General features: G+C 45.8%; 1 protein-coding gene across 1 annotated transcript in view; it reads left to right on the forward strand.

Annotated features, from left to right (window-relative positions):
• Positions 1-2,157: 2,157 nt before the first annotated feature.
• Colgalt2 (collagen beta(1-O)galactosyltransferase 2) overlaps positions 2,158-12,871 on the forward strand; it is a 99,891-nt gene continuing 89,177 nt past the window's right edge. The window contains exon 1 of the mRNA XM_052200960.1: positions 2,158-2,668. Within this exon, the coding sequence (XP_052056920.1) occupies positions 2,409-2,668 (260 nt within the window). The 5' untranslated portion in view covers positions 2,158-2,408. The remainder of the gene's footprint in view (positions 2,669-12,871) is intronic.

The following is a 12,871-nucleotide window of genomic DNA, read 5'->3' on the forward strand; positions in this document are numbered from 1 at the left end:
AGTTTGTTCTGCTGGTTTTAAGTCTTGCTCTGGTCCAATATTTCCTCATTATGTTCCCTTTCCATATATATATATATATATATATATATATATATATATATATATATATATATATATATATATGGAAATTATATATATGGAAATTATATATTTATATATACATACATATATATATATATATAAAATTCTGTGCCATTATATGTTGGAAGTATATGATCTGCTTTTGTATTTTAATTTTGCAAGGTGTTACAGTTAGGAGATTGCCTTGAGTCTCAGAAAAGGCTTCAAACTTTGCACTTTTCGATGGTGTTGAGATTGTGAAAGACTTAGGGGATTCTAAAGTTGAACTAAATGCACATTGCATCATGATGTGGCATCAAGTCTCTGGGAGACAGGGAGTGGGATGTGGTTGTTTGAGTAAGAATGGCCTCCATAAACTAATATATTTAAATACCTAGTCACCAGGAAATAGAACTGTTTAAAAGGATTAGAAGGATTGGGAGGTGTGGACTTGTTGGAGGAAGTGTGTCACTGGGGATGGGCAAGGCTCTCTCTCTCTCAGCTACTTCACCACCTCTGCCTGCTACCATGCTCCCACCATGATGATGTAATTAAACCTCGGAAACTGGAAACAGGGCCCCTGTAAACAATTAAACGTTTTTCTTTTGTAAGTGTTGTGGTGGTCATTGTGTCTCTTCACAGAAACTAAGACAAGAAGGAAGTTGCAGACAAATAGAACCTTAAGAAGCCAAGGAGTGGAGCTTACACGACAGGTCTGGAAAGCTGACAACAACAACAACAACAGATCTCACCACATTTGTAAATACCAAAGTCTCTGTGGATTTTGCCAGAAGAGTCTCACAGGAAGAGCTGGACAACTTTTTCTATGGAGAGAGCAAAAAGGAGATTAAGAAAAGAGGAAGGCAGTGTTGACAGAGTACCACAGGAGACAAGGTTGTTATTTTTGTTTCAGAAGCAGTTTTACATAGCCCAGGTTATACAACATTGTGATATGTAGGTAGCCAAGATCACCTTGGACCCCTGATTCCTGTCTCTACCTCCTTGGTGTTGGAATGGGGAGTCTGGCCACCATGTCCACCAATGCTTGTACAAAGTGTCTGTCTGTCTCTGTGTATGTGTGTGTGTTTGTTTTAAGTCTGTGGGAAGGGGCTAAGTCTTAGGATGAGAGAAGGGAGCTGCTGCAAATAGACCCCTGGAAGGTTTGGAGAGCAGAGCAGAGAGATTGAAGCCTTGCAACTGTTATGGAGAGGGAGCAATACAACCGGTAAAAGATTGCGTGTCAGAGCTGAGGGCTGGCTGGCCTGGCAGTGACAGTGGTGAGCTTCCAGGGTCCCCAGTTCAGCCTGCACACAGGGCAAAGGCTGTGGATTTCATGCCACAGTTTACTCTGGCCCCCATGCTATCTTCAAAGTAAACATTTGTCAGCTGACTGTGTTTTGTGTTCTACCGAGGTCCTGTCTTCCGGTCTTCATTCTCTCTCTTCTCTTTGACACTGATCTTTGACACTGATCTTTCCACTCTTTGTCAGTTTGGGTGATTAAGCGGGGAGGGGCATGTGAATCTTTTCATCTCACTTAGGAAGGGGCTCCTCAGGCTGGAGTGAGAGCCCAGCTGTTAAGCGTTCATACTGCAACCTATCTTGCAGACAGAGAGAGAGAGAGAGAGAGAGAGAGAGAGAGAGAGAGAGAGAGAGAGAGAGAGAGAGAGAGAGATTCCAGAATAGTGATCCATTAGAACCTGTTATTTTCAGGGTTCAGATTTGAGGTCTAAAATTCTCCGAGTCTTCAAATTTTCAGAAGTTGTGTGTCTGTGGAAGTACACGCATTCTGCCTCTGTGGAAGTTATAACATTGTTTCTCACAGTCGTGGGTGGTTGGGGAGACAACCAATTTTAGAACTCTAATCTGTCAATAGATGCCTTATAAAACCCTGAATACATCGCGTCACTGTGAAGGACTTCATTCAGACTGCGGTTTGCAAAAGCTGAATAAATTTTCTTGGGGGATTGTACCGTCGTTATGTACACACACACACACACACACACACACACACACACACACACACACACACACACACACACGGCCCATTGGCAGACAGGGCCACACCTCACAGCTCTGGAGGAAGCCGCAGACCTCATGTGGGAGCACAGCCTGGACTAGGGGAACTTTCCCTGGAACTCGGGAAGACCAGACCTGTCCGCAGGGCGGAGCACGGGGCGAGCGCTGGTGGCAGGGAGTCGGTGCACTGGGGACTTAGTGGTCAGAGCCGGGCGGCGGCGGGTCCCGCGAGCTGCAGAAGTCGGTGCCCCCGTGCGCGCTCCCGCTGTCCCAGGGCAGCCTCATCCCCGGCGCCGCGGGCAGCACCGCCGCCTCCCGCCGGCTACGGAACATGGCTGCGCGCCGCGCCACCGTCGCCTGCGCGCTGTTGCTGCTGTCCTCCGCCCTGCTCCGCCGAGGCTGCCGGGCGCGCTTCGCCGCCGAGTCCGACTCGGATGAGGACGGAGAGGAAACGGTGGCGTTCCCCGAGTCGCCCCTGCAGAAACCCACGGTGTTCGTGGCCGTCCTCGCCCGCAACGCTGCGCACACGCTGCCTCACTTCCTCGGCTGCCTGGAGCGGCTGGACTACCCCAAGAGCAGGATGGCCATCTGGTGAGTGGGTAGGGGTCCCGGGCCACCGCGGAGGATGAGGGCAGCCTGCTGCGCCCGTGGGTCCGGGAATGAGACTGTGCTGGGGCCGGGAGGGAGTGAGAGAACCAATGGGCGAGAATCTGGTGACCTTGACTTTCCCCATCCCCTTCCTCTGCCTGGTTTCTGCTGGGAGAGAGGCTCCAGATTGTGATACCCAGAACTTAATTAACTAAGACAGGGAGGGGGTTCACAGAGACTTGCGAGATGGAGAGTGAAGTACCCAGACTTGCAGGTGCTAGGCTCCAGCTCCTTGCATAACTTGGCTCCTGGTCCTCCCCTGGGTTATCTGAACTCGGGGATGAAGATTTTGAAGCTTTGTTTGGAGTCTTTCCAATCACACCACACTGTGGGCTGGTCTTTGGGAGCCCCAGAAGGTCTGCCTGTTGAGCCTCCTGGGACACTTTCCTGCTGCAGCGAGGTGCCCTGGGGTTTATATGCTCGACGAGATGGAGCCACCTTTGGGAGGATAAACAGTCTAGTTTTGTCTTTAGGCTAAAGAATTCTATGCTTGGTTCCTTTGGTGTTTGCTGTGGATCAGGACAGGGAATCAATGGAAGTCTGTCCCTTCCTCCTGTAGACCTCAGTCCAGTTCCACACCTTTCAATCCAAGCGTTAGTGGCGGAGTTGGGCAGGCAAGCTCTAGAATGGTCTGCAGAGACGGTAAAATCTGGCCAGGGAAGACAGGCTGTATCCCTAAGAATAAAAGCTAGAGGCATCCTGGAATGTTTTTTGAAAGGAGCCATATCCTAAAGACATATCCTAAAGCAGGGGTGGGGGGGGGGGAGGGGAGTTCATTGGCAGCCTAACAGTACCTAGTACCAGAGGTACTGAGGCTCAAAAGCAAACAAGTGGAACAGTACAGCTCTGTGGGCACACTGCTCCCCTATATGCCCTGCCATACGTGACTGCTTCCACGCAGAAGAGCGTATTACGACGCAAAGAAAGTGGGAACGTTGGTTAGCCAGATTTGAACCGTGTGTGTGTGTGTGTGTGTGTGTGTGTGTGTGTGTGTGTGTGTGTGTGTTAACCACTTCCATGCCAGAAGCATTTCAAATCTCAAGTCTTGTCCTACTTTCTTTGCAAAAGAAATCTACATATGGTTTTGGTTTTTATGTGCTATTTAAGATTTCAAAACCTTGCAGTATTTGCCATAAGGAGTTAGGAAGGGGAAAAGCAAGTACTGAGACTCACTTAAGGCCACAGAATTAATAAATGGTGTATTGACAGAAAGCAACATTGAGAAAGAACGGTCAAGGGTGTAGTTCACCGTGGCGAGAAAGGCTCAGCTGCAGAAGCATGCGATCGCTGGTCCCCTTGAATCCAGGCAGACTGCAGAGGTGGGTGGTGATATTCCTCTTGTCTCTGGCTCAGCCCGGGACCCCTGTCTGTGGAACAGCGCCACCTACAGTCTGGGTAGGTCTTCTGGTTTCCGTGCTGAAAGCAACTTCATAGACACACCCAGAAATATCTTTCCTTGGTGATTTAAAAATCCAGTCCAGTCCAATCCAATCCAATCCAATCCAGCTGACAATGAAGACAGGCCACCACAAAAGATAAAGCTAAAATCCGACACGCGGGCTTGTCTACAGACTGCTTGCTCTTCAAAAGGGAAGAAGGTTAGGAAAAGCAAAATTTACAGACGTCTATAAATTAGAATATCCTAGAATAACTTCTAGTCCAGTCCAATCCAATCCAATCCAATCCAATCCAATCCAGCTGACAAGGAAGACAGGCCACCACAAAAGATAAAGCTAAAATCCGACACGCGGGCTTGTCTACAGACTGCTTGCTCTTCAAAAGGGAAGAAGGTTAGGAAAAGCAAAATTTACAGACGTCTATAAATTAGAATATCCTAGAATAACTTATGTGATTGGGACCACAGATTACAGAATCCAAGGATATTGATTTCTCATAATTAGGAGAGAGTTGGAGTAAATGACTGAAGAAATTATTCCTATCTTAAATTCTGTATAGGTTTTGTGACATAACTGAAATCAACAAGAACCAATGTTTTATCCTAACTTCCCTGGGTGGTCCAGATCACGTGAGCCCTCATGCTCGCTCAGACGAGCACCATTCTGATTCAGGATAGGCTTCTGTGGCTTCTTTCCCCTTATCTTCACTTACAGTGCCTGTCACTGTACTCATCCTTTAGGGCCAGCATGAGAAGGCTCCCAACACGGTGAGGATGGGGCAATGTTCTCATTAGTCTCTGGATGCTCTTAGTTCTATCTAAGAAACTTGGCTCTTTCTTAGAAGCCCTGTATAACACCTTAAATATCAACAGAAATGCCAGTTCTTAGGGGGTGTAAGAGCGTTGGCTGCTCTTGCAAAGGACTAAGCTGCAGTTCATTTCCCGGCACCTTGTCAGACAATTGATAGCCATAGAATCTGCAGGTCCAGGGCATCCAATGCCCCGTTCTGTCCTCTGAAGACACACCCCCACATGGCCACAAATACACAGGGGATACAGAAAAAAAAAGGAATAAATCTGTTTTTAAAGTCAATTTTAAAGTAGCCTCTAGAAGGGGACTTGCCTGGGGCATAGACAAGTGGAATAATAATTGTTTCCTTCTTGTTTTTTCAACTCAAGATCTACTCAGCATCCGAGATGCCACACAGGATATCTACTCTGCAACTTTAAAAAGTGGCTGTGAATTACCACAGACATCCAAGCAAGCACTGCAGAGTGCAGTCTGGGATGCTAGCTTTCGCTGAGTGACATTTCAGTAACTCGGTGCAGACTCATTTTTCGCCTTCACCCTCTGTGAGGTCTGGAAGAACACAGGATAAGATTTCTATCCTAGACCACTGAAGATCGAGACATTTCCCCCTCGCTAACTGTGTCATTGAGTCTGGCCCATGGACCACATGCAATCTTCCTTGCCATGTGATTCTCTTATGTAACTTTCTAGATCTGATCTGACACACACACAGGTGAGACAGGCACCAACTCCTGCTTCTGGAAAATGCATTTGGGGTTGGAAAGGTTGAGTGAGCATAGGAAAAGTTTTGTTTCATACAACATATTTTACAGCAGCAAAAAGTGAAAAAAAAAAATTCCATCCTCTTGTCTGATCTCAAACTCAACACAATATTTGTCTTTCTTCAAGTATCACAAGCTGGGATAGGAAACAAGGCCGGAACTTGATTCTGAATGCTCTAAAACTTGTGGTACTGCTCTGAGGTACAGGAATTGCGAGGCCTTGTGCCAGGCGGCAGTGTGCTTTGATTGCTTCTCTTTAATTCCCTGGTGCCCAGAGGAGCAGCCACAGCAATAGAGGGAAGGCTGACCTCCCTTCACTCTCTAAAGCTGTGGTTTGGCTAAGTAAGGTCCATGTGCCAGCAGTGAAAACTGGAAAAGGGTGTATTTGGCCCAAAAGAAGAAATAACCAAAAAAAAAAAAAAGACCATAAGTTTATCATTTGGATGGCCTGTGGTGTTTATGGAGAGACAGTGACAGGGCAGTAGGTGCTGTGTGCCTGTGGAACAATCAGGCATTTCATCTGGCAGAGGGTGCAAGTGTTTTACTAAATTGAGAACCTCTTTTTATGGTGTTAAATACAGAGATGAGATTTTGTTGTCATGAGTATGCAGCAGTGGGCTTCTGCTTGTTTTAAGGAACTAGTACAAATATTTTGGTCCCTACTTTATCTCTGCATTGTTTGGGGATTAACTGGAATTTCCTTCCACATTCTAATGGCTTAGCAACAGCATTTTGGCAGATGCTCAACTAGATACACTGATGTAAGTGTGTTTGTAAACTGTCCTAAACGGCTATTAGTCATAGTTTAAAGCATCTCGGGTAGAAATGATGTCATAGTTTGCCAGGAGCGTGGCCTGCACTGTTATCCCATCAAAGACAAGTTTTAGCAGTTTTATAGTGAAAACAGATGATTCTTTAGTGGCATTATTGATATTATTATTTTTTTCTTTTTTCTTATTTTTTTTCCAACATGGTTAATTGGAATGGGGTTAAGGTTTTTATAGATTAGAATCAGATGGACTGAGGTAAGGTCTTCTGGGTCACCACAGGCACACCTGTGGTGAGGTGAACCTTCCTCATTGAAGTGACTGACGTAAGGACTTCCTCAGTTATTGTACTGATAAGTGTAGTATATGCATCAAGCCTTTTACTTGACTCCTGCTAAATAAATGAGAAGAACTCTCCTAAAAACTTGGTTTTTCTTCCTTAGCTTTCTCTTTCAAAAATGAAATTTTATTTTTAGGTTTTTTTTAAATGATTTTTCATTTATTAGTGGTGTGTGTGTGTGTGTGTGTGTGTGTAGGTCAGAGGACTTTCTTCTACCAAGTGGGTTCCAGGGATTGGACTCGGGTTGTCAGGCTTGGCTACAGCACCTTCACCCATTGAGCCTTGTCTCCAGGCCTCAAAATGAGGTTTTTAAAAAGCACTCTGACCGACAGTCATGTACAATCAGTATGTGGTTATCCAAAATAAAATAAAATAGCAAGTAAAAATATTAATCACTCTAGCAAGAAGCTGCTAGCACAACAAAGTTAACATCTATAGGACAGTGTTCTTAAAGTTTTGTGAGGCGTGCTGGCTAGTCTTATGCCAACTGGACACACAAATTGAGAAAATGACTTCATAGGATCTGGCTATAAGGCACATTCTTAATTAATGATTGATGGGGGAGGGCCCAGCCCCTTGTGGGTGGTTCCATCCCTGGGCTGGTGGTTCCTAGGAAAGCAGGTTGAACAAGCCAGAGGAAGCAAGCCAGTAAGCAGCATCCCTCCATGTCCTCTGCATCAGCTCCTGCCTCCAATCTCCTGTCCTGACTTCCTTTAATGGTGAACCAGTGATGTGGAAGTGTAAGTTAAATAAACCCTTTCCTTTCCAACTTGCCTTTTGGTCATGGTACTTCATCACAGCAATAGAAACTCTAACCAAGACATGTGGTAACAAGCTTATTCCCAGTAACAAATCTAGAAAGGACTATTACATATTTCACTACCTCACTTCATATAAGAGGAAGCTGAGGCACAGAGATTGTAAATGCCTTGTGTGCATAAGGTCGAAAGGCTAGACCGTGAGCCAGTGACTGATGTACCACCAAAAGTGCACACGGTCCACGTTAGAGCAAGAAAGGACCAATTAGTTCTCCTTTTGGCTTCTCTGTCCAGTTGGCCCAGCTTGGGAAGATAAGACCACCGGCGTTTCTTTCAAATGAGAATTGTCTCTTCCGCTTGAGTGATGGTGAGGGCTTGAGGGCTCTCGTCCACTTGAGCGGTGCCGGGGTTCCATGGTTCTCGTCCACTTGAGCGGTGGCGGGGTTCCATGGTTCTCTTCCGCTTGAGCGGTGGCGGGGTTCCATGGTTCTCTTCCGCTTGAGCGGTGCCGGGGTTCCATGGTTCTCTTCCGCTTGAGCGGTGCCGGGGTTCCATGGTTCTCTTCCGCTTGAGCGGTGCCGGGGTTCCATGGTTCTCGTCCGCTTGAGCGGTGGCGGGGCTCCATGGTTCTCTTCCGCTTGAGCGGTGCCGGGGTTCCATGGTTCTCGTCCGCTTGAGCGGTGGCGGGGCTCCATGGTTCTCTTCCGCTTGAGCGGTGCCGGGGTTCCATGGTTCTCGTCCGCTTGAGCGGTGCCGGGGTTCCATGGCTGCTGTCCCAATCATTTCATCACTTAGCTCAGGCACTGACTAGTTACTTACTGAGCAGCGCTATTTTAGAAGATTCTCCAGGAACAAACAATAAAGGCTATAAAGCGTGTTGTGTGTATGTATGAAAGTCACTTCCTGCAACCAAAAGAAACCTCCCAACCACGACTAGTGGCAGTAATTAAAACAGAACTTTGTATTCGTTTGTTGACTCTATTTGGGGTCCCTATTGCTAAAACCTTCAAATTTTCAGCTTCTTCAGTGGGTGATTTTAGATTTGCTTGTCTAAAATATAAGCCAGGCATAGTGGTGCATGCCTTTAATTCCCAGCATTTGGGAGGCAGAGGCAGGTAAATTTGAGGCCAGTCTGGTTTATGTAGTGAGGTCCGGGACAGCCAGAACTGCTATGTAAAATTTCTTTGCAATGATTGGAGAAACCTGTCCATCTTTTCCAGCCTCCAATTTTGAAATATGATTGGATTTCAAAACGATGCACTCCTTTGAGTAAACACTGAAGTAGCAAATGCTTCTGCCACCGATCCCATTGTTTCAACGATGGCAAACTGCCTACCGCCATAGAAAGGGTCCTGAAGTTGTTCCCAAATGCATTTCACACATGTGGACTCCAAAGCAAAGGGCGGGTGAGGAATTTACCCCAGTAGGTTGGGTGGTAAACAATGCTGTGGTGACATCATCGATCGCCACTCTTAAATCCTGAGCGGTTGTTTTGGTGTTGTTTGTTTTATAGCCGCCCCTCCTGGTTTGTGACGCATGCTCATTAGACCTAGCAGAAGTTGGTTTTACGGATATTTCTCCGGTCTTTATCCTGCATCCCCTTGCCATTCTTTGAGCATGGGCATGTGCTCGCCGCAGTCCTCCAGCACGGCTGTCTCCTGTGGCTGTTGAACAATGAGCGCTCTGTGACCAGGAATGCTGTCGGTTGTGCTGTGGTCCCTTCCCAACACTTAAATGTGCACACGGGTCATTTCACTGTGTGGCACTGTCTCCACTCTGCGGAGCAGGATAGTAGGACCATTATGAGGGTTTCCTGGGGTTGATAGTAAGGAATTATAAAGGTTGTTTCTACACATTACTTCACAATATGTAACATTGTACAGTAAAGTCAGGAGAAGGCTGTTGGCCTATAATGTATTTGTTGGGCTGTTCCTCAGTTACCACCTTATGGGGAGATTTCACTGTGTGCTATAAATCATAGCTATAATTCATTAATGACTATATGGCTTTCACATATTTGCTCTCAAAGTGGCTTGGAATTTTGATTACATTTATGTTAACATATCAAAAACTTGTGATTAAAAGTTATACCAGGGGCTGGAGTGATGGCTTGTTGGTTAAGAGTGGTACTGCTCTTGCAGAGGACCCAAGTTCAGTCCTCCACCCCACCCCCACCCCCACCTTTCAGCAATCATTTTGGGAGGCTCAGAATCACCTGAAACTCCAACTCCAGGGGACCTGATACCCTTTAGTCTCTGAGGGCATTGCACTCATGTGCAACACCAACACCCCCCCCCCCGGACCCTGACACACATGCACACTCCCCACATATATACACATAATTTAAAACAAAAATATCTTAAAAGGTTAATCTTTCAGCGCTCATGTGTTTTTACTTATTTATTTTACAACTTGAAATGCCAGGCCCCCATACGAAAACCATCAGACACTGTGCGTGGGAACTCGTTGAGATGTAAATCTCACCTGCCAGAGGTGAGCAGAGAGAGTATTTTGCATATTTGTCTAGAAGCTGTCAATGTGTGTGCATATTTTGGCCCAAATATAGATGCTGCCTGTACCCTGCACAAGTGTGATGGTTTGAAACCCATCTTTCTGTATCAGGGTCTTTACCCACCCTGGGTCTTTATCCAGGTAGGTACCCTTAGGGTCTTTACGACAAGCCACCCTTTCCTGCATCCTGCATCTTTCCAGCTGGTAGAATCAGAACAGTTTCACATAACTTCTAGTTCAGGAAGTTACTCTGAGCGCCTCTCTGATCACATCCCCCTCTCTGATGACATCATTTCCCTCTCTGATGACTTCGTCCCCTTCTGATGACATCAATCCCCTCTAATGGCATCTTCTCTCTGATGACATCCCCCTCTCTGATGACATTCCCCTCTCTGATGACATCATTCCCTCTCTGATGACATCATCCCCTCTCTGATGACATCATCCCCTCCCTGATGACATTTCCCTCTCTGATGACATCATTCCCTCTCTGATGACATCATCCCCCTCTGATGGCATCATCCCTTCTCTGATGACATCACCCCCCTCTGATGACATCATCCTCTCTCTGATGACATCATTCCCTCTCTGATGACATCATTCCCTCTCTGATGACATCATTCCCCCTCCGATGACATCATTCCCCTCTCTGATGACATCTCCCCCTGCTTTCTTGCCCTTGGCTCTTTGTCCTCTAGAAAATATGGCCCTAACCACTCTTTCAAAAATATTTTTTAAATTTTTACTAATTTATGTGTATGCGTGTTCTACCTGCATGTATGTTTGTGCATCACATGTGCCTGGTGTCCTCGGAAACCAGAAGAGGGCATCGGATCTGAAGTTACATATGATAGTGAGTTGCTGTGTAAGTACTGGGACTCAAACCTAAGGCTCCTGTTAAGAGTAACCAGTGCTCTTAATCACTGAACCATCTCTCTAGCCCCCTTAATCAGTCTTTTAAAAAGTACTTTTGTAATTGTACATAAATTGTAATGTGCATCTGCACATCCTATATCATAAACGTGTGAGTTGATAATGTTTTGCGAGTGAACATGTCTGTGTGATGAATACCTGACATTGCCAGGTCTGCATTTCTCCACGAGAGGCTGAGTAGTCTCTGCTGTGAGCTTGGTCCAGGCTGCCAAGTGCCCATCAGCCCCACACTGTGTGAGTCTACAGTAAGCCCCTGATATCTCTTTGACTTGCTGTACCCGACCTCTGCTGGCATTTGGGGACTCCCTCCTCAGGCCCAGACCCAAGTAGTAAGTACTTAGCATTAGAAGCCTTGGCAAGTGGCCATGGGGTGACCTAGTGTTAACCAAATCAAGGTTATATTACCTTTCCTTCTGTTCTTTATTCTTCTAGTAGGAAAGCCGTGTTAATGTTCATAACTTAAAAAAAAATCTTGTTATAGGTAATAATTGAAAATCCATGCAGAATACACTCATAATGGCCAGAATTCATTTAGTGGGACATGCTGCCTTTCAAACACTGCATCTGTGGTCAGTGGCACTAAAGTTTCTCACATGAATTAAACCTTAGATTTGGCTAGAAAGCGCTTCTTTTCTTCTTTAGGAACACCATGTGTGCAAAGATTTTTTTTTTCAGTCTTGAACATTGAGGAACAACTTCATGATGGTCTGCTAGGGCTAAACCCAGGGCATAATAACAAGTTCATTTTGTTGAATCTATAATTGTTATTGTTATTATTTTAGCTGGCAAATTCAACAGGCTGTTGGCTATCTCCCACCTCATTGAGATTTCGTTGTTTCTATAAACATAATACAAAAATAACTTTCCCCCTCCTGTGCTTTTTGATTCATGATACCTTGGGAAACATGCATTCAGGAGCAAGGATTACTTAAGTATTCATCCTAGACTCTAAGGTCCCAAATGAGGCAGAAAGCCAGAAAGACTTCTGCTAAAGGATTTGTATGGGTATCTGGGTTCTGTGGCATGTTGGCTGTGTTAGAATAGTTCATTTCTTTCCGGGTTCAGTTACTTCAGAGTCAGCTGATGGGTATATACTAGGCTGGAGAAAGGTTTCTTAAATTGGAATGTCCCCATTTGGGCTACTAGCTACCACCACTGCCACCACCACCAAACAATAATAATAATGAATTAGACCATAGCCTGTGCACTTTGGACAGTAGGATTTTAATACGGTATAGGCCTCTTTCTTCGCTCTTCTGAGAGTGACTGTCTGTGTTTTGGTGAGCAGGATAGAGGGCAATCACAAGGTAGGCAATCCTAGAAGGTAACAGATGAGATGGGAAGCAGAGGAATCTAGGATGAGCTGTTGCTATTCTCCCTGGAAGCTGCAGTGAGAAACTGCTCCTTTTTAAGGTCTTGAGAAATGCAGGATTTTCTAGACACTCAACAGTAGAAATTAAATTCCTGAGATACCTGTGAAAAATGTATTTGTAGACATTCGGGGCTCTGGCATTCCCAACAGAGCATCTTGCTGGGCTAATAGAAGGACTTCTTTGTTTGTTGGTGGCCAGCCAGCCTTATAACCCTAGCCAAGTGGCACACACCACAGTGATTGTGGTGTAGACCTGCCAAGATAGTGGAAAATCGATGCCAAGTGGGATCAGGGTTTTTCATGTCATTACTGTGCCATGGAACAGACAGCTTAGCACACAGCTCCTGCAGGCTGTGCTCCCTCTGGAGCACAGGTTGAGGGGAGAGCACCCAGGCAGCCAGAACGTGCCTTGTTTTGGGCAAGTTTTGTGGAGCTGACATGGGAGGCTTGAAACAGCTAGCACTGGAAATATTTTAGAAAACAACCATTCTCCAGAC

The sequence above is a fragment of the Apodemus sylvaticus genome, chromosome 12 (genome assembly GCF_947179515.1).
Source record: "Apodemus sylvaticus chromosome 12, mApoSyl1.1, whole genome shotgun sequence".
NCBI lineage: Eukaryota > Metazoa > Chordata > Mammalia > Rodentia > Muridae > Apodemus > Apodemus sylvaticus.